The following is a 24,951-nucleotide window of genomic DNA, read 5'->3' on the forward strand; positions in this document are numbered from 1 at the left end:
TTTTTTTTAATATCTTCCTTTTTTTACAGGCTCTTAGTCCGGTGTAAAGCTGATGGGTGGGAGCAAAGGTAAAGAATGATGTAATGCAGCAGCAGCCAGAAAGCATCTTTTGTTTGAATTGTGAAATGGCTACTCCATAGTCATCTCCCGATGAATCAGATGTGAGGGGCTGCTTTCTGGAATGAACCCTTTGTAACGGCACATCAACTGGAAGCAGGAGGAGACATTCAGTTGAAGAGCTCTTTCTGAAAATGGGTTTAACTTTTCTTTTGCCAGTCACTACCAGCATGACCTCATACACTTCTAATACAATGGTGTGGCTAAGCCTTTGAGTACACAGCCATTACATCATCGCAGCAAATTAGAGAGGGAGGTGGTGAAAGAGGCCTTATTGTTGTCATGGCCGATGAGATGATCAGGACTCAACTCATTGTCGCCGAGAAGTTGGTGGCTTTGCTGGAGAGTGGTACAGAAAAATTGCTGCTGATTGATAGCCGTCCCTTTGTGGAGTACAATACCTCCCACATCTTGGATGCCATCAACATCAACTGCTCCAAGCTTATGAAGCGAAGGCTGCAGCAGGACAAAGTTTTGATTACAGAGCTCATTCAACATTCAGCAAAACACAAGGTAAGGGTCATTTTCCTCTTATTCCTTCTATTTGTTTAAAGGAGTGCCTGGAAAGCAACTTGTAATAATTTTTCTTTAGGTTTTTTTTTTTTTTTTTTTTAAAAAAAAACCCCAACAAAACGAACTAGGGGACTGAGTTTTGCTGAGCTCTTACCTGATCTAAGAGAGTATTGGTTACTACTGTTTATCTTTGGGATTCTTTGTAGCCTGCTCTCCCCTAAGTGACAGAGTAATGGGCAGGGATTTAGAAATCACTCAGAAAGAACTCTCTCAGCGTTCCCGTCTGTCTTGCAAAGCACAGTCCCTAAAATGTCCATAATTAAGGCAGAAACCATTCTCCTCCTAAACTTTGAAGGATTCTTTGGGGTCTGTGGTGGTGGGGATTGCTTAGCAAGTGGTCATACAGTTTGCAAAGAAACTGTAGCTCTGTCAATCCTGGCTTCTACTTGCTGTTTAAAGTGCTTTTTGTGTGAGTCGTTTGATGGGTTTTGGTTGTTTGGGTTGAGGGGGGGTGATGTGAGACTTTTCTGGGTGGTTTTTGTTGGAGTTGATTTGTTTGTTTTTTAAAATAGTGTTATCAGTGAAAAGGAAATAGCTGAGCTGTTTAAACTTAATGTGTATCTATGTGTGTGATTTGATTTTTTTTTTCTAATCCATTGGTATTTGTTTCAATTGTTTTGGGTACAAAAATAATCTATTACATTCTTGCTTTGACATGTTAAAAACTGAGGCTTTTTAGGATTATTATCATTATCTAAAGCATATTTTATACATAAAGTTGTATAGATGGCTAAAATGTGTCTGGCTTTAGGCATTTTAGGGTCTCTCTACTGTTCATACACAAAAACCTCAGAAGCAGAAACTGAGGTAGGGCCTTCTTTTAAAAAGCTTAATTTTTAAACCATCCAACCAACCTAGCAGAAGGTAAAGCATTGTACAAGTGATGTAAAATGACCTAATGGTAGAAATTTGAAGAGTGTGCTTCAGCTTGGAGCAAATAATCAATTTGCAAACTCTCAAAGGAATTAAATTTGATCAGGCATATTAAGTATAAAATAAAAACTGGTTTGTGTCCAGCTCTGTAAGAAATCTATATATCTGAACTGCTGCATAGCAAATAGGGGGACCCCTGATGTAGGTGCTAATGTGGTGCTTTTAATTATCTTCCTCCTTCCTGTCTTATTCGGAATTACTTGTCTTTCAGATTGAAATTGATTGCAAGCAAGAAGTGGTGGTGTATGACCAAAGCTCTAAAGATGTGACCTCTCTCTCATCCGACTGCTTTCTTACTGTGCTCCTGGGCAAACTGGAGAAGAATTTCAGCTCTGTGTATCTCCTTTCAGGTATGATGAACCAAGGGCGGGGGGGGGGGGGGGGAAGCTTGAATAAGGAGAAAAAAGAAAGTGCTATCATTATAGCAGACGTGTACACAGTTTTGCAACAGTGCTGGTATAAACTTCAGTTATGGCATAGCTTTTTCTGTGGTTCTTTATGCATATAGTGACACTCACAATACATATAATGCTTAGAAATTGCATCTTACAGGGGATAAATTACACCATTAGTGCTGTGTAAATGGAAATTAATCAATTCAGAGTTTTTTAGATGCATGTCTGCTATTTTAGGGTCAAAAATAGTAAAAGAAATGGGCTTCCCTAGTCTGTTAAGTATTGCACATGCTAGGAGGAAAATCTCTTCCTTACTGAATTGGTAATTACTGCAATAAGAAGAGAAATATATCTTCCAGAGTTATGGAGATTATTTTGTGTGACTTTTTAAACTTCAGCTCCTTAACTGGTAGTACTCTACTTAGGTCTTCTCCCTCACCACCCCCCCTCCCCCTTTTTTTTGTTTTTTTAAAAATCCCAGGTCAAAACATCCATAGAAATTCAAGTCCTTCTGATACAGGTTTTGTTGGTGTTAATGTGCGTTTGGGTTGTTATTTCTGTCATGGAACAGTAGACCCAGTGTTCACAAGAAGGAACAAGGAGGGGCATGAAGTAGATCAAGGGCTGAAAGAAGAGGGAATGACGAATACAAGTAGGAAATCTATTGCAGTGACTCGATCAGTGATCTAATGAAGTGTATACGTAGTCTCTGAGAAATGTTAAAACTACAGTCAGAGACTGAATAATGATGAGGGAAAGGGAAAGAACTCCAGAGAGATGCTTCCTCTTAGCAAGAAGGTTTCACTGAGGTTTGTAGTGACTTCAGATGAAAGTGACAGGGAGGTGGTTGTGTTACTGAGAGAACTTTTCCCAAACTATTCTGAAAGTGAGTACAGAGAAAATGAATAATTTCTGCACTTGGACGGGTGCATTTGATACTCATGTGAGCTGCACTTAGAGTAAACTAAGTAGGGTTTTGCTTTGGCTGTGTTTGGTGCTTCCGTTTTCTTTGCTGTCTTGGTAAGAATTACACCTGTGGGTCGTGGGCCACAATTTTAGATTAAATAACTCTTCTTCTATATGAGCCCCCAAGTAAATGTGTGGTGTCTAGGCACAGTAAATGCTTAATGTAAGAGTGCTGAAATATGTGGTTAAAACTCTCTTAAATTTAAAACTGTTATTTAAAAAATAGGCCAATCTAGCAGTTCATGTCTCTTAAGAAATCGTTTTATTGTTTGAGTACCCAACTCTGCTCATCTGTCCTGAGGTGGTTTTTTTTTAACAACCAGACACATATTACAGCTCCATGCAGCAATACAGACTGTTCACAACTTAATTGCCCTGCCAGGAAGAGGCACAGCTCTTCAATAACTGAGAATTAGACCTTATGGCAAGGAGGAGTTGGGGGGCATCCTTAATGAGGCCAAGCAAAGGAGAGTATCACAAAACGTCCCTCTATAGATGAGTTGTGTGAGACATGGCCTTGATCTTCTTTTTCCTCTTCTGGACTCTGTGGAGGAGGTGGTCAGAGTGTCTCCATCCTCAGACTTGTTTGTGGCTCCTGTAGGAATGGGCAGTAGGAGGAAGAGGAGGGTTCCCCAGCTCCCCAGTGCAAAGTCTGGGCAAACACCAGTTGCCTGTATCATAATGATGCTATGAGAAATTGTTTTGTTTCGATTTCTAGCACCTGGCAGTTGTCTGTTCAAACTGAAAATGCAATTTAAACCACATGCAAGATATTAGGGCACGTTAGCTAGCTGAGGTGAACTTAGCCACGTGCAGCTGGTAAGGATTAGTTTGGGTGTTAGAGAGAAAGGAAGGGAAAAATGTGTTAAAACTCTCCTTATAGAAAGGAAGATTTTTTTATTTTAGCATGTCAAATGCATTTCTCTTAGCAAAGATTAGATTTGAGAATTTAATCTTATTTTTGGTTAAATAGATAGTGATGGGGATATTTACGAACGCAGAAAGAACTGATGGCTTTAAAACCAGTGATAGAGGAGTATAAGAACAAAAGGGAAATGTAAGGCAAGTGTTTACTACTGATCTATTACAGGTAAGTGCTTATTTCAGGAAATATACCCAACTAAGATAAATCAGTAGTAGTTAACGTCAACTCTATTCCTTCAGCTCTCTAGCATTTCCTTCTTTTATAAGGAGTTTGCTCTGATTTTAATGCTTACATAAGAAAATGCATTTCACAGTCTTGTAGTTTTCTTACATCTATTAAAAAGCTAGCTACTTAACAAATACACACACGAAAGAAACCTTTTGGGATGTGGGGTGAAGGAGAAGGTGCTACATTTGATTTTATGGCAAGTTCCTCGGAGATTATTGATACGTGGCTCTAGGAAACTAGATAAAATATGTTGTCTCAGCAAGCTGATGACGAACTCTCATAAACCTTTATGGCCCATAATGAGAGTAGGGGTCAGTGCACTGTGTAAAAAGGAAAAAACCTTTGGACTTGAATTTTCCCTATGCCACTCAATCTGGTTTATTTAAAATAGTGACCTTAAATAAACATTTCGGGGTAGGAAAATATTTTTTGTTGGGATAGAATAAGGAGCAATTAACAAATATCTGAAATTCCCGCATCTGTTCCTCCTGCCTCCCCCCCATTACTGAGCACTCAGTGAGGTGGTTTTTTATTTAGGTTGTGCGTAAAGGTATGCTCTACCCTGGAGGTTGTTTTTCATTGAAGCAAGTAATGCAAAGACCTCAAAGGAACCTTTACCAATTAGTTTAAGCTCTCATAAAAATATTCATAATCTGGTGGGGAATGTTTTCAGGAATTTAAATATTTGTTTTGGTTCTTAATTTTTTAACAGTGCACAAAATACTGAAATGTGGGTACTGAAGGCTTAACCTCACTCCCATTATTGCATCTACTCTGCTGTGTTAAATAAGATTTAAACACAGGGATGTGACTTGATTCCTTCTCTTCCTCTATTTTGAGAACTGGGTTTACTTTCATGGAGTCTTTTTCCTAGTTGCGGTATTTTTATGCTGTTTCTGCTTGCTCTGCAGAAACAGTTAAGAGAGACTACTGATTCTTGCTTGAATTAGCATTATGAAGGTGGTAAATGTCAAGAGTCTTGCTTAAATTCTGTTCCACTATGCCAATGGAAATCATCCATGTTTTACTTTCCTAAAACACTTGCTCTTCCCTGCTTCTCTTAATCTGGCTTACTCCTACTCATGCAAGCACACGTGTCGTTGTGATGGTTACCTTTCAAATGTTGCCTGTGAAGAAGATGAAGCATAGCTTTCTATTTTGGGGAGAGAGGGTTGGTTGTTTTTTTTTTTTAATACAGAAGACTCAGTCTAAACAGAAGGATTTCTGAAAAAAAAGTAATGCCTACCTTTCTGTATTTCCAGCCTGACATTAAAAATTGTAATAGCCTAACAGAGAAATGCTGTACTGGCTCTGAACTGAAACCAAAAGCAAGAATTCTTGTCCTCAGGTGGATATGGAGCCATGGTAAATGTCCAAGGACTAGCTAAACTTCAGAGTACTGTAATGCAGGATCACAGAAACAGTTTCACTGAACTCTCTAAGAAGTTTTTAGTGCTGCAAGACCAGAGTGTGTTTTGCCAGCAAACAAGGAAGGACGTATTTTTCTGTCAGTGACTGAATTGCCACTTAGACTTGATGTACTGCAGTATTCAATGCCGCAGAGAACAACCAGTATGGAAAACGTACATAACGTACCAGATTATAAAGTGTATGGGCAGAAGGTGAGTTAAAGATACTGGAAGCCTTTTGTGAGCTTCTGGAATTGTTTGTACAGTTTTACCCCCCCCAGTGCCTGTACGCTGAGCTGTAGATTTGTACGTGGCTGCGTTCCACTGGAGCTGTGCTTTTTATTCAGTAGCATTGGTAGATGTCATCGGGGTTATGTATACTTAAATCTTGTCTGTAGAACACTTGCTTTGTGGTTGGAGATAAAGCTGCCATCCTTCAGTCAGATGACCGCTGTCTTGACAAAGGGGGGTCCATAAACTTCTGTGTGCTACTTGCTACACAGGTTATCTGCATAGTTCAGAGAATTACTAATAAAGAATTAGAGATTTTCTAGGTGCCCAGCATGAAACCTGCATCTGACATGCAGAACCGCTGAGCACCGAGCTCGGGAGCCTTCCTCCCAGAACCGTGGTTGGACTGTGGGTACAGTCACCATGTAAAAAAGTGGTGTTGACAGGTAACCGAGGCCCAGGTGGTGAATTGCCTACTCATCTTTGCTACCCTTCTGCCTCTGAAAAACGTTGGCAGTAATGTGATTTAATGGATTTAATGGATTTTGCTTTCACAAGAGCTCTCTGATAAGCTTCTACAGAGCACAAACCTACCATGATAAGCAGAAAGACATAAATTAATAATTTTCTATTCAGTGACGAATGCAGGTGACATACGCAGCGGATAGTGAACGAAGTCATAAGCTGAGTGAGTACATAAAGCAACAGCAGACAGAAGGAGTTCAGTGAGGCTGGGTGAAGGTCCTGGAAACAAAATAGTGAGTGATTAGCCAGGGCCTGTTGCAAAAGGTGTGTTTTTGCTGAAACTTCCCAAATTGTTTCTCTCTGACCTCTCCCACACCTAACAAAGTGTGTGTACAAAATGGAAGACTTACAGGGAGGATGCAAGGAGAAGGAGACAAGTCAGGAACTCTTGTACAGTCTTGTTTATGCTGGCGTTTTTCTTAAAAATACTTGAAATTGCAACCCCATTTAAAGGAATCCTAGTATAAAGATGCCAGTATCTCTCGGGTACATTTACCGTTGTGTTGGCTCTACTTGCCTAAAGCAAAGCTGGATGGAAAAAAAGCCCAGTGCTCTCTCCCTGCTTTGTCACCAGAAAAACCATGCTTTGTGGCAGAGGAGCAGGAAATCTTAAGAATATTCTCTTATAGGTAGAGCTGGTCATTTCTGTCTCCTGAAGTGACCATGGCTACGGGACTGAGCTTTCTTCCCCACTTCTGCAGTCCCATATGCCAAATAGGAGGGTACCCAGCGGGGACTGAAAGATGACATGAGGTAGCTGTGGTTTGTGGTGTCTGATAAATTCCTGTCTAACATCCTGCCACCTTTTAACATTTGGATGTGGAGCTTAATGACTTTTGGTTGTGGCTCACTGAAGTTCTGAGCGTTCGCTCTACGTAAGTCTTTGTGGAGTGCGTCAAGGAGAAGAGCACACTTTCAAATGGTGGTCATTGATTAAAATAATCATGTTATCTGTAAGTTGAAATAATTTCAGCGAGAACGAGCTGTTAAATGTCCTGCCGGTGTTTAGAGAAGGAAGGATAGTTATGCAATGATGCCAGCTTTCCTGATGTTCCGATCGGTTGATGCCATTAGAAACAAGTCTCTACTGAAAGCGGTAAAACTCTTGCCAAGGGAGTGCAGTGTTCCCCAAATGGTCCCGTAACCCATGGAGTACAGCCAGCGTCGGTGGGGAGGAGATGAGAGCGAGAGAGGAGCTTAGCTCTGAATCACCCTCTTCAAAAGTCTCCTTCTCCATCAATTTTTAATGAGGGCGTAGAAAAACTAGTACCCTCGGCTACAGCCAGTCCTCTGCGAACATCCTCCCACCCTTTGTACTTAAATCGCAGTTTTGAGTGTTCGTTTAGTGCCATGATTGTTTTAAGCACTTGAAGAACAGGAGTAGGCTTTATTACTTTCATATGTGTATCCACTTGCTGTCTTGAGGGCGAGCAAAGTTTGACTAGTGTGGAGCTCTCATAACATTTCTCAAACCCAAGAATAACTCGTTAAGTTTGCTTTTGTTTTGGATACCTCTGGATGCTTGTGAAACTTAATTGACTGAAATTACGATGAAGGTATTTTTATTACTTTTCTTCCTTTAAAGGCAGAAAGGGCAAGCGTGAGTGTCCAATATGCTCTCTTTACTTGTCGTTAATCTGACTTGTCTATATACCACTTGGGTGGGAGGGGGGCCGTGACCCCATTCCCACCCCCCCAAACCTTATTTGCTTAACCTGCCTATTAACCTTGTCTTACCAAAGGCAGAAACCCTCCAGGGCAAAGAACTTCCCTTGCTACTGTGCTTGTAAAACACCTGGCATAACGGGGCCACTTTCTGAACGCCGCCATAATAAAAACACCCCTAACTTTCCCAAACCGTGAAAGTCGGAGTCCTGTGGAAGGACTCCCCGTGGCCGATGAGAGGGGACGGGAAGGGGAGCGCGGGGATGGCAGCGCTCCGAACCGGGCTCTCCAGCCTGAGCTTATGCAATGGAAAATGGCAAGCATCCCTGTGGAGCTGAGCTGGAATGCGTGAATTGTAATGGCCTGTGGAGGTCTGCAGCTCGTTTAAACAGAGTGGAAACATTGTAGATTCATAAAACTTGTGAGTCAGAAAGTTTACAGCTTTCCTTCCTTACGGCAAGGGAAAAATCTGTACTGCAGCTTTTAGATAAAGATTTTAATGTTCGATGGGAATGCGACTGTGAAAGTGCTGCAAAGTCACAGCATTAAGAGCCTCTGATCTGATTTGAGGCAAAGTAAAAGTTAAAGTTAGGGATTTGTATATTTTCTCTTTGCTATAGTGCTGTTTGGTGGGGTTTTTTGGGGTTTGGCACATAGTTTTCAGTAACGTTACGTTAAGTGCCTGGCACTAATCGGTATTTACAGTAACAAATTCTAAATTGCTATTAGAAGAGGGAGGGTAAAAAAAAAAAGCTAACCATGAATGTACTCCACTGCATCTCTTTGATGAATACGGAAGGTTGGTAAGGCTTACTTAAAATTATAGAGTCTAAATATTATGTTGTAGAGGTAGTTGCAAATTTTCCTTCTTTTTTATTCTTTTCCTTTAAAAAGGAGTAGCAACAGAATATTTATTAGTATATGGCTATATAAAAATATGAATAATTAATGCCCTTATCCAGAATTTCCTTCTTCGTTTTAAGGGAGGTGGTGGAATCGTCTGTCAAATCCACAAGCTTCAAAGTCTCCTCCTTGTCATCCTTTCCTAGTACATGCATGTAGTCTTTGTTTTTTGACTCATCACTTGGGTCTTAGACCTTTTCCACTCCCGGCTTTAAAATAATTGTGTTTGATGCTGAGTTAACACTGATGAACTGGCAGACGTTTAGGTCTTGTAGGAAAAGGTAGGAAGTTGCTTCTAGTCTGTTTTCAAGAATTCATTGAAGAAAACCGATTCCTCCCTTTGGCTTTTTGTAAACAGTCAGAATCCAAAGCAGGGGGGAAAAGGAGCAGTATCTGATTGGAATGGCCCTTCAGAGGAATGCCAGAGTTTGCTCTGTTACCAGTGTGCACTGTCCTTGGGCTCTTCCAGCAGACTCCGTGACCAGTGAAAACCGGACACGTTCACTGTCTCCTCCATCTCCATCAGGAGCACAGGACGGGATCTTTCTGTGCATCCCATGTGAGGCACACGGAGCTGCAGGGCCGGCTGGATCTGCAGGGATGTTGTATAAAACACTCCGTAGGCTTTTCTGAGCCTGAAGTTTTAGGGAAGCCAGGCTCATAGGAGTTACCATGTTGTCTGTCTCTCTGCTATGAACCCACAAAAGATGTTTAGGCTTGTTGGTTAGCTTCAATAAGGTTTGAAAAAAGGAGGAATTAAATGAAAAAAAATAATGGAAGTTCTTGTAAGCCCTATGGAAACGAACACTGGTACAGTCCAGAACCTCAAATTAGTGTCTCCTCTGGGAAAGGGTTGAGCTGAGCTGGTTGTGGATTTGCCGGTGTGACCAAGCTGCAGTGCTGCATGGGCCCCAGCAAGGCAGGAAGGGCCCGTGGGATCCCAAGGATCTACTCTGAGATGGGCACCGGTGCCGGGTGGGATTCTTCGGTTCTGCAGCCCCTCAAATTACTTGGTTGAAAAACATATTTGCTTAGTGTGAAAGTGGAAAGCTGCTCTTCTGGCCTTTGGAATTGGTCTGTGTTAGTTGGAGAAGGTGGCAGAGACCTTCATCTCGGTTACCAACCTCTTCTCTAGCTGAATCTCTTCTCCCCTTCGCCTTGGCTTTGCGACCAGGCTCTGGGCATGAAAACAATAGCTGGGGTTCTCCTTCAAGCTTTAGCTGACAGGCTCATAGGAAACACGTGAAGTGATGTGAACACCTCTTTTCTCATCTTTTCTTTCATTCCAAGTTAATGTTTCATAACTGCCTTTACAAAGAAGTAGTAAGAAATCTTCCCAGAACAAATGCAGTGTAAGCTTGTTGGTTAGGTTTGTTACTGTTAGAATTTGGATATGCATGGAGGTCTTGTCTTTGTAGGAGTTGTCTCCATATTTGAACAGCCGTATAGAAAAAGGAAGGTACACCTAATGGAAGATCCCCTATTTTCGTGTTTCCCTTTCACTGCAGAGTTGTGGGCACGTCAGCTTTTGCACTTCAATTTCACACCCAACCTTAATCCACCTTGTCCTTGAAGTACAGGCAGGTCTCTGTTCCTTGCTGCGCTTTGTCAGTACGCACTTGCCTGATTAGCAAGAGCAGCTATCTCTAGATGATTAAGGATAAAACTTCTGGTGCACATCTCTGCAAACGGTTGAGGATGGAAAGGAATTACAGAATTGCCTGTTTCAACAGTAATTTTAAAAGCAATTTTAAAGAGGTACCAGGATTGCCTCGTGATTGATTTTTCTGTATGTTAGAAATACGTGCAAGTTGAGACATAGGATGAATGTACGAGGGAACATCTGTGCTGTATTCAACATGCAAAGGAAGGATGTATAAATACGTGTGGATGAGGGAGATGTCACCGAAGCAGGCCTGTTTGGCTAACGTAACCGTTGGTAATTACAACCAGCCAACAACCTGGTTACTGTAGGATGTCATGTAAGCAACGGTGAGCTGCTCAAGGTGAACTTTGAAAGCTGGCAGGAGGAGAAAATGGCATTCTCCTCCTACAGAAGAGAAAGGTGTTTGGGGGAGGTGGAGGGCAAGAGAGCAAAGGGGGTACGGGGCTGGTGGATGGGGGGAAGCGTGCAGGGTAGATGCAGGTATTGATCTACTCAATAGCAGATGAAATTTTACCGGACCGGCTGTGATATCCTAAAGCCGAAGCTGAGTAACCTGTGTTTGTGTGAGGAAGGGATGTGTGTTGATGTGAAGGAAGAACAACACCTGCATTTTGAAGATAAAATTTTTAGTAGATTGGTGTTTCTGCTTAACTTTTTTTGCTCTTGTCCTTGCCAAATCAGTCTCACAAGTACTTGGTCTTCTATAAGCAAAAAAAAATACTTTTAGCTTTTAATTCCCAATTACTATGTTTCCTGTGAAACTGTCTTTTCTAATTTTGATTGGTTACATCCCTGAGTGGTCTGACCTATTTGAAGGAAATATGAAGACAGGGAGAAGGAAGAGAAACCAGCATAACATGGAATGAGCATAGGAAACATCTACCATTTCCCCCCCCTGCCAGTTTTATGTCCTATTATGGTGCCATTTAACTGGAATGGTTTTATTGAACACTGGGTAACACCAGTAAAATGTTACATGCACTTCACAGCTCTGTATTAAGTGTTCAGATCAAGAGCTTAGGGCTTAACTAGCCTTTCACTTGCAAACCTCTGTAGCGGTTTACAGAGCGGTACGGCAACTGCCAGCATGGTGGAATGCTCCTGGTCTGGTTCCATATAAAATAACAGAGATGAGCTGATGTAAATGCTTGTGGTTCTCAGTAGTTATTCCTCTGTATTAATTTAGGGTTTGTCTCTGCTGGTTGTTAAACTAAATAATCATAAGGATCTGGATGGATTCTGTTCCCTTAATGAAAGGTACCTCTTCCCAAATCAATATTTCTCTGGCTATCACTTGTTGCCACCTGATCCCATCTTCTCTCCCTCTCCTCTTCCTGCTGCTGGCAAAGTTGGTTGGGAGTTTCGTTTATACATGGATTTGTGCAATGAATCTATAAGAAAGAATAACTTTCATTGTGGAAGTTTGCTGAAACTTTTTCATCCCTTCTGGGTTTGGCCCTATTTTTGTTTCCTGAGTTGGCTGAGGCGGGAGCTGAAACTTCTGATACCAAGATTCCTTTAAGGATCATACCTTTTACGATCACAGTCGTAGTTAGGAAACGGTAGTGTCTTGATCAAAGAAAAGTCTGTAGTCACCGCTTTGCAGAGCCATAGCAACAGGGTAATTGAGTAGGTTACGGGATCTTGCCAAATTTCTGCTAATGGATGTGGAGGAGAAACGCAGGCTTTAGTGTAAAAACCTCGGAGGTGCTGGGTTGTCTGCCGCACACACAAGGTTTAGACTGCACAACCACTGACAGCTTTTGGCACCTTAATGTGGTTTTGTAGAAACTCTTGTGTGAGTCGCAACCGCAAGAAGTAAACGGAACAAGTCGGCACTGGAATGGGTACGGTACTGCTGTTGGTTAAACGTGCTGAAATCTGAAATCGTTTCACCAGTCTGTTCATTTTAACAAGCCACCTAAGCAAGAGCTGAGTTACAGACAGTTGAGACAGCTACAGAACTTTGAAACCTTCTGATGGATCATCTAAAATCAGAGCAGAGTTTAATTAATTGATTTTTGTCTCAGAAACGTAAGGGACAATCAGCTGAATGTCACAATTTACCACTGCTACTTTGATATCTTTTCTTTCATGTTGGGAAATACATTGGATGATAAAGTCTGAAATCACTTCTGGCTCATACTGCTTTCATTTGCTCCCATAATGGTGGAACTCATCATCCCCAAAGATTTTTTTTCCTTCAAACTTGGGTAGGGCCTATTACTCAAGTAAGACAGACTTTAAGAGTACTGTTAGCTGTTTGCTACCAGCGAAAGGATACGATGACGTATGTTATGTGCAGTCATAGCAGAAGCAACCGCCTGTTTAAAACTGAAGGAGGAGGTGCATTGTGCTGCTTATCCTGCTTGACCATCAAGGTTTTCCGATGTGATGCAGCTATTGAATGAGTGGTGATGGAACACTCTTCGATCTAATTCATCGATAGCTGAAAAAGTAGAGTGAAAAACTTAAAAAGCCTCCAGGGGGACAGGGGCGGGGGGGGAGATCTTTTTAAACACGAGCAAAATGTTATAGATACGTGTATAATACATAAAAGTTACTCTGTTTCCTCTTTCCTCTGTCCGTAACATTCAAATGGGCAAGAAGTGGTTTCACCCTGTTGAATGTCAAGAGAGCTCTTTCAGCTTGGCTTCACCATCAAGAATACAGAAAACCCGTATGGTTTATAGCTATTTAGGAGAGAATATTTTGGAGTTATTTGTCAGTCATCTATTTTCAGGACCCAGTTACGTTCATCAAAGTTCTGTTAATGACCTGTAGATATTTTTATCCGCCCCCCCCCGCCCCGCTTTTGTGATTGATTTATTATTTGCAGAGGCTGGAGTAGTGGTGGGAGAAAGGGTGTTATTTAGAAACTAACTATAGAAGAAGAATGTATTTTCTCTTACTAAATCAAACTAGACAGTGCTGCCAATAGCCCTTTTCCAACTGAGGTAGGTAAGGAGATTTAAAGACGAAATCTGCCTTGATGCAAAGGTCATCCTCAAATTATGGAATTTGAAACTAAACCCATTCCATCTTTCTTTTAAGGTTCAGTTTTCTATTCTGCATTCCCACCTGTAAACTAAATTAATTTTTCCAAATGTTTAAAGTTTGGTTTTTGAAGATGGTCTGCTTCATTTACAGCAGAAGCGTACAGGTAGTCTGCGTGCCTAAAACACTTTTCTCATAAGAGGCTCCTCACGTAGACTGTGTGTAGACACATGGCGACTCCTGGGCACCGTAACCTGTGCTAGAGAACAGAGGCATGTGAAATAGATACCTTTGTTCTACACACCTTTAGGTGATTTTTAAAAAATATCTCTATCTATATATTTTTTAAAACAGATATATTTTGTAAGTTAATGCAAACAAATACTGATGAGTACAGTTCCTTAGAACAGAAGTTAGTCTTATAATGACCCGACAGCTCAGCAGTCGTACACGTGGATCCTGTTGTTCCAGAGCCCTGATACTACATTTGTTGCACTAGAAGAAATCGGTAGTTTAGCAGGATGCATATATGAGTGTGTTTTGTTGGTATGGGCTTTGTTTATTTGTGGGTTTTTTTTAAAGCAATTTTTGAACGTACACTATTTAGAACGTGTTTTTCCTATTGTGAATGCCATAAATCAAAGCCAGATTTGTTGAAAAGCTACTAACTTTTTGAAATGGTTATAAAAGATGGCAGGGAAGGTAGATTAATATTTGAAACAAGTCACCAAGGTCATGCTTTTTCAAGTCAGTTCACTAGTGATACTACTACCAGGTTAAGATATATTCAAAGGAAAGGAGGACTCACTTAGGAGCATGTGTTAGGATAGGTAATATAACATCAGACTTACCCAATTTGAAAGTTTTGTGGTTGTAATTCATGTTTTAAAGATACTGAAGCAACATGTTACTAGGAAAGTGTGAGTAGAAAGAAGAAACAGGACTTTGAAAAGATGAATGTCCCAGCGGAAGTGTTGAAGCATCTAATCTTGAATCACTTAAAATTTGCCTTGACAGAGCCCTAGAATAAAAATAAAATAAAAAATTACTTTTTAAACTTATGATGACAGAGTGTGGGTTCCATCTCCCAAAATCTCGGGTTTTTTGCGTATTAGCTTCTTGCTTAATTTCTTGTTGCAGTGTTCATACAGAAGTGAGACCGATCCATCGGTAGTTAGGAAAATTCTTTTGTGTTGTTGTTGAACTTAGCCCATATAGTCGTTTGCGAAGAAAGCACAGATGTAAAATCTTTGGTCGTGCTGCTGCTTTGTAAGGAAGAAGAGTCACTTCTCTGTTTCCAGCTGTGTCAGAAAACAGCCAGCAAGCTTCCCAAGAAATAAAGAATAAGCAAATGAAACAGAAGACTGAATTTCATTTCCCCTTCTTCCCCCAACCTCTCAAGGAACTGCTGGGCACCGTATCTTACATTAAATGTAATCCGAGAGGCATATAATGCCTATAAATTCAAGGATCGCTTCCTATAACAGAGGGGAAAACATGATGCCATACGGAAGAAAATTTAGCAAGTATGCGAGAGAATTGTTTTGCAAACTCCTTCTGTCATTCAGTTGATACCGTGAAGAAGCAGCATCTGTGCTCCTGAACAGGGAGGTTGTGATGCCAGGAGGAGGAATCTCAGCTAACAGGAACAGAAAATCCTGGAGCCAAACCTGTCCTGTGTCCCTAGCCTAGGCCCTTCAGTTCAGGGGTATGGCTCTGTGATGCGCAGTGCCTTCGCTTAGCGGCGTCAGTCCAACCTCAGCCTCATATTCTCATGATAAGCATTGTCATAGTTGTCTAAAATCACTTATCTAACAAAATAGACAAGTGATTTTTTTTATTGGTTTTTTTTTGGTAAGTCGGGAGACTGGACAGGAATTGCTGGTCACGAAGCTTTTGTTCTGAAATCTGCTTGCCTGCTGTTTGGTTTATCAGATAAAATGGGCATTGTTTTTTTTTTTGGTAAGTTGGGAGACTGAACAGGAATCGCTGGTCATGAAGCTTTTGTTCTGAAATCTGCTTGTCTGCTGTTTGGTTTATCAGATAAAATGGGCTGATACACACGTGGCTATTACCTTTTCTACATTTACTAAAGATACAGATTTTAAAATCCAAGGAATAGGCATTATTCAGGCAATGGTAACGCAAGCCTTGACAAGACAGTGCATTATCTTATTGCTGAATAATTTTAATTCACATCTTCAAACTGTAATAATAGTGAACATAGCACTTGGCAGATTTAGCACGTTAATACTTCACTTCCTTGGTGATAGAAAGGTGCCTCATTCTGGACAGGTTATAATTACTCTTCCTTCAGTTAAAATTCCGCTTGTCTCTATGCTTTAATGTGAGGAAATAGCTGGGGACTTTCACTGTGGTTCGCGACTTTCACCTTTACTGGTTGGCTGTTAAACGGTGAAAACGGTCAAGAGAAGCCTATAACATGCTGATTTAAGCGGCTACTGCCTCCCGTTCTTCAGACTAGTTTGCGAAGATGAAGTATGAGCATGAGCTGAGCTTGGGGTTTACCTAGGCTTGGAAAAAGCTAGCTAGCTTTTGTGAGAATGTGTTTAGTCAAAGTATAAGTTCGTTACTGGAGGTTTCTTTGGTTTTGTTGGGAGGGTGAGGCCAGTTGGAGCACAGTTGGTAGCACAGATTCATAATGCAGCCCTTGTGATGGGAGGGAAGCCAGGAACTAGCCGAGCAAGAAAAAGAAATGGAGCTTCAGCTGCGTTGTATGTATTTGTGTCTAGGGAAGTCTCAGCCCCGCTTTTTATTCCCTTCGCGTTCCATAGCAACTGTGCCATGCTGATGGGGAAACAGCCAAGGAGCAGTTTTGATGGCCACTAGGATTTTAGGTCGATTTAAATGTGTTACCAGTCATTCCACTCTAGTTTTCTAGTGGTGAGAAAGTGGTGAGAAACGGTAGTGAAAATGTTTTGGAGCCATAATATGGACAGGGCCTAATAACTTGGAGATGAAGAACCAGCTAGCGGTAAAAGGAGTGGAGACTTGCGGTGATTTGCTAGGGGAGTCCATGGCTGGGTGAAGTCTTCCTCTGTAGTTCCCCCTTGAGATGGAGAAGCCTTGGCTTGGTGGGGTTTTGAAAGATGAAATCTCTTCCAGTGTGTTGGATGAAATATATTAATTATGGAGCAGCAGAGAAAATAATAATGTAGGATTTTAAAAGCAAACATTAATAACTATACATTGATGATTTTACCAAATTGAGTAAACATGACTCCTTCTTAATGAAGTCTAATTATAGACAGGAGAAGGAGATGTTTAGAAAACAGCTTGCTGGGGCAGAGGAAAAGGTATGTGCGCTTTTGGTGTGGTGGGTGTTGTGGCTGTTTTTTTAAAGTCTCATTTCCATGTATCATTAAGAATGGGAAGAAGCATCAAAAACTTCTGAGGAATGGAGGGAGAGAGAAATAAACGTTCCAGGCAGAGTGGGAATATGCAGCCAGGCCTTGCCTGCTGCACAGTCATCGTACCTCCAGAAGAGCCTTAACCTCCGTTAAAGCTTTCCTGCTGCCCCTTAATGCCTCCTCATCTCCTGCAAAAAATGCTGCTTTCCGAGAACGGCTATGGGCACCGATGCCTACAACACTGCACGTAAATTAAATACACGCTGTTCCTCTCGCAGGTGGGTTTGCTGAATTCTCCAGCTCTTTCCCCGGTCTCTGTGAAGGAAAATCCACGCTCGTCCCTACTTGCATTTCTCAGCCCTGCCTACCTGTCTCCAACATTGGCCCGACCAGAATCCTGCCTCATCTCTATCTCGGGTGTCAGCGGGATGTCCTCAACAAGGTGAGCGTTCTGGGTGTGCCTGTTGTTTACTTGGATGAGTATATAACTTCCGTGTGTCTTTGTCCATGCTTCTATCATACTGCATCATTACGGCTATAAAACATCTAAAGTAGATCTAGGTAATCGCCGTCTATGCATAAGCCATGGAGAGCTATGTGAGAACTAATGATATGCAGACCATAGAATTAATCCACGTGTCATGTAATATGAAACTGGGTCTTCTCTCCCCTTCATCTCACAGAATACCTTCCTCAGTAACCTATCAACCAACAGCAAACTTACCAAATCCACCATTACAGCAGGTCAGGTACATCCCTGTCCATAGCTCTTACTGGTTTGGTTTGGCAGGTCTTGGATGTTAACACAGTTATATTAATGGTTACAGTAGGACAAAGGAAGATGGTCTGGTGTTTTAGTATTTCCTTCAAGTGCTGGAAAAAATAGCACTTACATACCATGAATTGTATAACAAGGGACTGCTGCAAACAAATCCTTGTACACCTAATAAAATGCTCAGATCTGGATAATCGGTGAGGTCATTTAAAATGGGCTTTTATGGTAGCACTGCACTAAGAAACTTTTAGTGTTTCTAAATACATGCTCATTTTAATAATTTCTGTTCCTAAAGAATAGCCCAGGACATTTTGATATACTTAAAATAGCCAGCAAAGTCATAAAATGTAGCACTTGTAGGGTGCTGGACTATCAGATGTCTTAAGAGAGCTTGTCTCAGACTGCTACAGGTCTCTATTCCTATGTATATCCACAGATGTTTGCCTCCACGAGGAGACCAACTCATATTGCTTACAGTCTGTGTCTTGGGTCCCTTCACAAGGGAATTTTTATAATTTCTGCTGCATGTGCTCTCTTGGCTCCCATATTATCTGACAGTCCTGTTCGTTAGTTCAATCTCCAGCAGCCTTCATCAGCTGGCATTAAATACATGGATGGGGGAGAGGGGAGGCGCGCTTCACCCTAGCGTATTGCCTTCTTGTGTGCAAGGCTTATGTGTATGCTTTTTATCCATGTATAAAGCTTACAACAGGCACTATCCTAATAGCCCTGTAATTGGATCAAATTCATGTATTTTGACCATTATCATATTTTTCACCAGTTTCTTCTACTTTCATGCCATCCCAGTCTGGCCATTAATAGGCTTTAGAGTAACAGGTTTTAGATCTCTCACCATTGTTTTAAGGGGATTTTTGACACACAAGCAATCACATAGAAGGTAATTGTGCTTTAACAGAGCCCACAGAAAAATCTTTTATACGGAGGATAGTCAGCAGTCATTGTATTTACTTTGTCCTTTAAAGTCTTCTGTGCCTTTGCTGCCAGGTAGCAAGTCAGCAATTCAAACGTGATTTACTTATGATGGATGTCAAAGCAGCTTATTACTTTTCCTACCATACAAGTAATTTGTGGTCCCCAGAGGAAAGCCAGCAGGAACTAAGTAATTAAAAAAAAAAAAAAGGTCCTTGCTTTCAATGGTAGAGTATTAGAAAGCTGGTTTTTTTCAATGTGTGAATGGCAAGTGCTATCCTAGGTCACAGTGGGAGTGAGGGGGCAACTTGTTCTCCTCATTCTTCTCCAGGGCCAGGGATGTGCTGCTTCGTTTGGGATGTGGCTGGAACTCTGGTGCTGTGTCTCTTAAGTGGTGAATAATGCCAGAGGGGTGAAAGAGGCTGTTCCCTTTCCTTGCCAGAAATTGGTGCCTGTGGACAGGTATTGGGCACAGGCACAGCATGTGTGCCTCACCAGGAAAGGAATCCAAGTGGTAGCGGCGGTCAGGAGTTTCATTATAGGGCTGGAGGAGGCTAAAACCACAACTGCTCCTGGTGAGCCTCGAGTGTGGCAGAGCCGGCTACAGGAAGAGTTTAGAGCTGGTGGTGGGTCTCTTGGCTGTTAACCTACAGTCTGGGTATTATTTCGGCATGCATTGAAGGAAGCCCTGCAGCTGCAGATACTTTAGAATTAATGTAAGACCCCCAGGAGCTGGTCAGATTTGTGCTTCCTCGCGTATTCTTAGAAGTTACTATCAAGGATTACTGTTTCCTGTTTTGTATGGAGAACCACAAAAACGACAGCATACAGTCCACAGAAAGTTCACTAAGTTCTTACTGCTTGGTGTCATCCTTGACGGCCAATCTTTTGGAAGTTCTTCCACTGACAACTAAAATACCTCTTAGATTTCTTACCCACTTCAGGACAAAGACACATCTTATGATTTCAGATCTATTTGTTGTTTTGTACCTTTTTCCTCTTTGAACAAACGCAAGGCAGTGCTTTATTCTGAGCACGTCACTTGTTTACTGAACTGAAGTCGACCTTAGTGTTGGTGGCTTACCCTGCCTCTTCAGTTTCAGTGACTGCCTGTGGAAAATCCAAAATATCTTTTAACATTGGTACCTTTATTAACCTAAAGAAGGTATGGGAACAAACGATTTCTACCTCTTAGAAGCCTGGATCCTACGGAGGGGTATGGGCGAAAAGCAAGGAGGATGACTCTTACTACGCTGAGTGCCCAGAAATACCAACACGTGGTAAGAAAGCTGGGAAGTGAAGAACGTTCAAAAGGGGAGGGCAAGAAACAAAACACAGGGATAAGTAGCAAAGTTCTGTCTCTGTTAGGAAAGTCCAGGAGCTGGTGAGTGGTTAAGTTTCATGCTCTGGTTTAATGGCCTTGCTGGGGACAAGAAGTCAGCTTTCTATTAAGATTAGAATAGGGTTTTTTTTATTCAAGTCCAGATTTTTTAAAAATAATTTTCTGAAAAATTCTAGGAAGATTCCCAAAACTCTTAAGATGTAGTTGTATACATTGACCTTATTTTTGCCTTCAAATGCTGTTGGTGAGTTCCCATGATTCCTTCCATTGACCAGACATATCAATTTCTCTAAAATTTAAAATGTCTCAAATATCTGCAAAAAGAACGCGTAATCTGCAGTACTGTTCAACCTGACAATTTAAAGATGCGAATTTTCAGCACGTTTCATCAAGAGGGGCTTATCTTTTCAGGATCTTTATGAGCTTACCTCTGAGTGCATGGGTAGGGAAGTGCTTGTCTTGTTGCAGGACAACCTGCGTTTGTGACCTTTTGATGCTATTTGCCATTAATACCTCTGCTGATAGCGCTTTATTTACGAAACAGATGCAAACACAAATGCTTGGTTTGTGTCCTTTAGCAAAGTTAACGATTACTTCAGAAAAGTCTGAGGAGATTTTTTTTTATATTTTTGCTTTACAGATTTCTTTCCAAAAGCTTAATTCCAAAACCACTCATAATATTTTTTTGCAGTGTTGAAATACTAAAAACCTCATAAAAGGTCTTCGTAAAAATTCTAACAGAAAAGTTTGTTTCAGTTTTGGGGTGTCGGTGTGATAATACTGTGGTTCTCTGTGTGCTGTATTGGTGGCATGGCAAGAGGGTACTTACTTTTACAGATGATCTTTGTTGCTCTTTGTAAAAGAGAGGCAAACTAAATCCTTACCTACACGGGAGTGACGGTGTCCTTTCGGAAAGTCAGTGTAACAAAAAAAAAAAAATCTGTATTGTGGTTATGGGCCTGAACGAGCCTCCTACCTACATCTCACGTTTTGCACCAGCATTTCAACTGTAAAACTCTCTGTGTGCTACTTACATAACTATTCTCTTTCTTCTCTTCCAGAACTGGATTTTATTTCCTGGAACAAAATAACATGTTAGGGTGCCATTAATTTTCAGATTAAACAAGTCATAAAATGTAAATAAGCTGACAAAAGAGCATTTACCTTCTTTTCACAAAGTTGTTAGTATTAGGATTTCTGGATCTTCCTCCCATCGTAATTTACTTCTTCCTCTTGGGTGCCCGACAATGAAGGCACTGTTATGGTTATTATATCGGAGCGTGTTGCACAGGGAATGATTGATACTTTAGACCAGGAGGAAGCATAACTTTTTTCTTTAGCCTTAGTCTCGAAGACAAGCACTAACACCTTTTTGGGTGTTTTTTTGGCTCGGAGATTTCAGACTTGGCATCCGCAGCCTCCTGGTTCTCATTTGAATAATCAATTCCACATCAAGAACCTTGCGTAACTGTGGAATCGTGATGGTTGGACTGTGCGGCCCAACAGTGCTTACGCTTCAAAAAAAAATAATAAGGTTTTCTATTCTTCTTTAAATTCAACAGCCTGCCAGCACCCCTTCACTGTATTTGAAAGAAACGTGCATCGTGGCAGTCAGTTTGTGAGTGATACCTTCATCCCCTACTTCTTACAGCCCTCCTGCTTTTAAACTTCTTAGGTCTATCGGGGTAGGAGAGCTGAGTGTCGTAAAGGAGGGTGCAACGGAGTTGGCTGTGAAAGGCCTGCAGGGCTGAAGGGGGCTTGCTGGTTGAACTGGGGAGATGTGAAGGAAAGGAGAGAGGGGGAACCCAGCGATATATTGGCATTTGTTGTCATTGATGAGGAGCTGAGCTTTACTGGGAGTGGGACCTAGGAAGCCGGCAGGGTCAGAAGCAGTAAGGCTGAGAACTTACTTTAACACATCCAGCCCTTTTTTTTTTTCTTTCTTTCTGTCTTTTTTTGACTATTGCTGCAAATTATATTTTTGCTGATTTGCTTTGCACATAATTGGTTAATCATGATAATAATAATCTCCTCTTCCCCTTGGATGGCTATGTTTATGATCTGTTGTATGTTCATTAGTTGAAGGTGCCCACACCTTCAGGTACCTCTGCATGTGCTGATGTGAGGGGACTTTGGGTGAGAGTTTGGAGGAGCTGCTCATTTTGCTCCAGGCAACAAAATTCAGCTCGCTAGCAGAAATTCCTGTAAATTCCTTGTTTGCAGCCGTCACTGGCTGGACTTCATGCCCTTTCCTCTACAAATGACGGATGTAGCGTCCCTTCTCCCCTGCAGTCCTTTGTTCTCACTGAACATTTAATTTATGCATGCGTATACCTCTGTGCGTGTCTTCATCCCTTCTACATCCACCCCGTACCAGGCGCGTGGTGTGCCTGCGTACTCCACATCACGTATTATTTAGACTGCTCTGATTTGAACAAGGTAGAGTTCTGACTCTTCAGCTAAATAGCCATATCCCTGTTTCTCCTCACCAAAACATCTTTATGCTTGCAGAAAAAATACATACGGGGAAGAAGCGGCCATTTGGCTTCATGACTGTATTTTCACACTGGTAGATCTCCAGTTGAAATCTGCTGTGTAAGAATTCATTCTTGCTACTGCTCCCATGGATTGACATAACTTTTCTTTTTTATATAATTGCTATAAAAGCAAAAGGATTAAAATCAGATTGTTTTTGGCTTTTTTTTATGTTTCAGTTTAGTTTCAGACATTATTTTCCATAGAAATCTGGCCAAAAGCTCCCCAGTGTTTGTATTCCGTGTTAACTGCTGTCCAAGCACAGTATTGCTTGTCACCTACTGCCAAGTCGTATCTGAACCAGAAAAGCTGTTTGATCAGTATTACCCCAACCTGCTTAATTGCTTTTCTGTGTCAAGATGCTTACTTGCAGGAAACTGAATGGTTTTGGTAGATCCATCCCTAGTTTTCTAGTACTTGTTTCGCATGTTTTGGCACTAAGGTACCATCTACTGCATCAGATACTGCTTGGCACAACTCTAAATATAAAGAGTATGGTAAGGTGCAGAAAAGAGGAGTCTTTTTATTTGCAGTCATGAAAATTGACTTATTTAAAAAGCCCCGTTGATTCTTACATGTTTAGTCTCTTTGCTTGTTCCTGTGACAATCTCTGAGATGCGAGAGGACTAAAGACTGAGAACTGCAATATCTGAGCAACTAAAAGGTAATCCAGAAAGCGGAACTCCTATAAAACTGCAGTTAGTGCTGCGTGAAAATGGTCTAATTCAAGGGCCTCAGCTTTTTCTCTCCAGGTTTTGGGTGAGTTTTGCACATTGCCTTAAAACAAGGAAGTCTTGGACCCTCTAAGAGGTGACTGCAGGAGGCATCTGTTTCATTTCATATTTCTTACCCATAGCTGTGATGAGGCAACCTCAGTCTTAGATACGTGATCGAGAAAACACGTATTCGGGTCAGCGAACTACACGTGGGAAGTGTTTGCTTATGTTGTCAGCTTGCACCATGAGAATTTCAACCCAAGTAGCAAAAAATTCATTCTTTTGGAAGTGATGATTCATAGTAGCAGAAAGTATCCTACCCTTATTTCTGTTCTTTGTTAACTTTGTTTTTATGGGCTTTGCAGTCCATATGTTATTTGGACACTCTGGATGTCTCATTAAAAGTTGTTTGAAGAATTAAAAGCTGAGTCATTGTCTTTTTCACAAATGAATGCCCCTAATACAGCTAGAGCAATCGCAACACAAATTTCAGTTTGGTTTTTAGCTTTGTAATGTGCCAAAGGTACCATTTGACTTCTCTAGGCTTAATCTTTCTTTCCTAGGAGCTGATGCAGCAGAATGATATTGGCTACGTACTGAACGCCAGCAATACTTGTCCAAAGCCTGATTTTATTCCGGAATCCCATTTCCTGAGAGTGCCTGTGAATGACAGCTTTTGTGAGAAAATTTTGCCTTGGTTGGATAAATCAGTCGATTTTATAGGTGAGAAGAAAATTTAAATTCTCTCTAACAGTTTCTGGATTCCTTTGTGTGTTTGCCTTGCTGTTTTGGCTGGAGAAGACCTGGATGCTTTCTGAGTGGTGTGAAAGTCCCCTAAGGATCTACGGACATGATCACCATCACTCACTTTATAAGCACAGAAGCAAAATAAAGGGCAGATTCTGCCGCTGCATGTTCCAGCACTTACAGAACAAAGACACTTTTTAAGAGCACAACTCCTGCTTTCTGGCAGCCTGGCAGATGCCCGATATATGTCTGCAGAGAGCAAATTAGAAAAATTGGAGATCCGGATCCTGTCTTTAGCTTTGAGAAGTAAGCTAGCCAAATTTGAACTGGCCAAATTGTTCCATCACAAATGCTTCCTTTTTACTTGCATATAAAATTAGAAACAATCACCTTTGCCAGACACCTAAATAGGGTTGTTTATGTGCACATTAAAATGCGGTACGCTGTAACTGCGGTATGTTTCCTGTGTGTAGTCACATGCTTTTTCTATACTCAATGCTGTACAGTGCCAGAGAAAATAAGTGATTTTTGTTTAAAGCTTCCATGAGATTTGCAATTAGCAGTTAATTGGGAAGTTTTGAACAATTTTAAATAACAGTCCTTTCTGTGCAAACTTTTCATCGTGGTATAATGCTGCTGAGTTTGACACTTGCCACTTTCTTTGCTATGTAGAAAAAGCAAAAGCATCAAATGGCCGCGTGTTAGTGCACTGTTTAGCTGGAATATCTCGCTCTGCCACAATCGCTATTGCATATATCATGAAGAGAATGGATATGTCCTTAGATGAAGCTTACAGGTAAGAAGACAATTTCCCTTCCTACTAATTCTGGTGCCTGTTGGCTTGTTTTTAAGGTGAATGATATAAAAGGTTGTATGACCAAGGGTAGAAGGAGGCGTGTTATTTTATCTGGTAGTTCACTGGCTTCTGCACACTTTTGTTTTAGATGTAGACTTCCTCCGTAAACAAAGAAATGGTGGTGTGTAGACGTCACACAGCTAACA

At 41.2% G+C, this 24,951-nt stretch overlaps 1 protein-coding gene across 1 annotated transcript in view; it reads left to right on the plus strand.

The window, feature by feature from the left end:
- Nucleotides 1-399: 399 nt before the first annotated feature.
- The window catches only part of DUSP16 (dual specificity phosphatase 16), a 29,457-nt gene continuing 4,905 nt past the window's right edge, over nt 400-24,951 (plus strand). The window contains exons 1-5 of the mRNA XM_009701307.1: nt 400-630; nt 1,835-1,973; nt 17,183-17,346; nt 23,766-23,925; nt 24,622-24,745. Coding sequence (XP_009699609.1) covers nt 400-630; nt 1,835-1,973; nt 17,183-17,346; nt 23,766-23,925; nt 24,622-24,745 — 818 coding nt within the window. The remainder of the gene's footprint in view (nt 631-1,834; nt 1,974-17,182; nt 17,347-23,765; nt 23,926-24,621; nt 24,746-24,951) is intronic.

The sequence above is a fragment of the Cariama cristata genome, unplaced genomic scaffold (genome assembly GCF_000690535.1).
Source record: "Cariama cristata isolate BGI_N322 unplaced genomic scaffold, ASM69053v1 scaffold21715, whole genome shotgun sequence".
NCBI classification, from domain to species: Eukaryota; Metazoa; Chordata; class Aves; order Cariamiformes; family Cariamidae; genus Cariama; species Cariama cristata.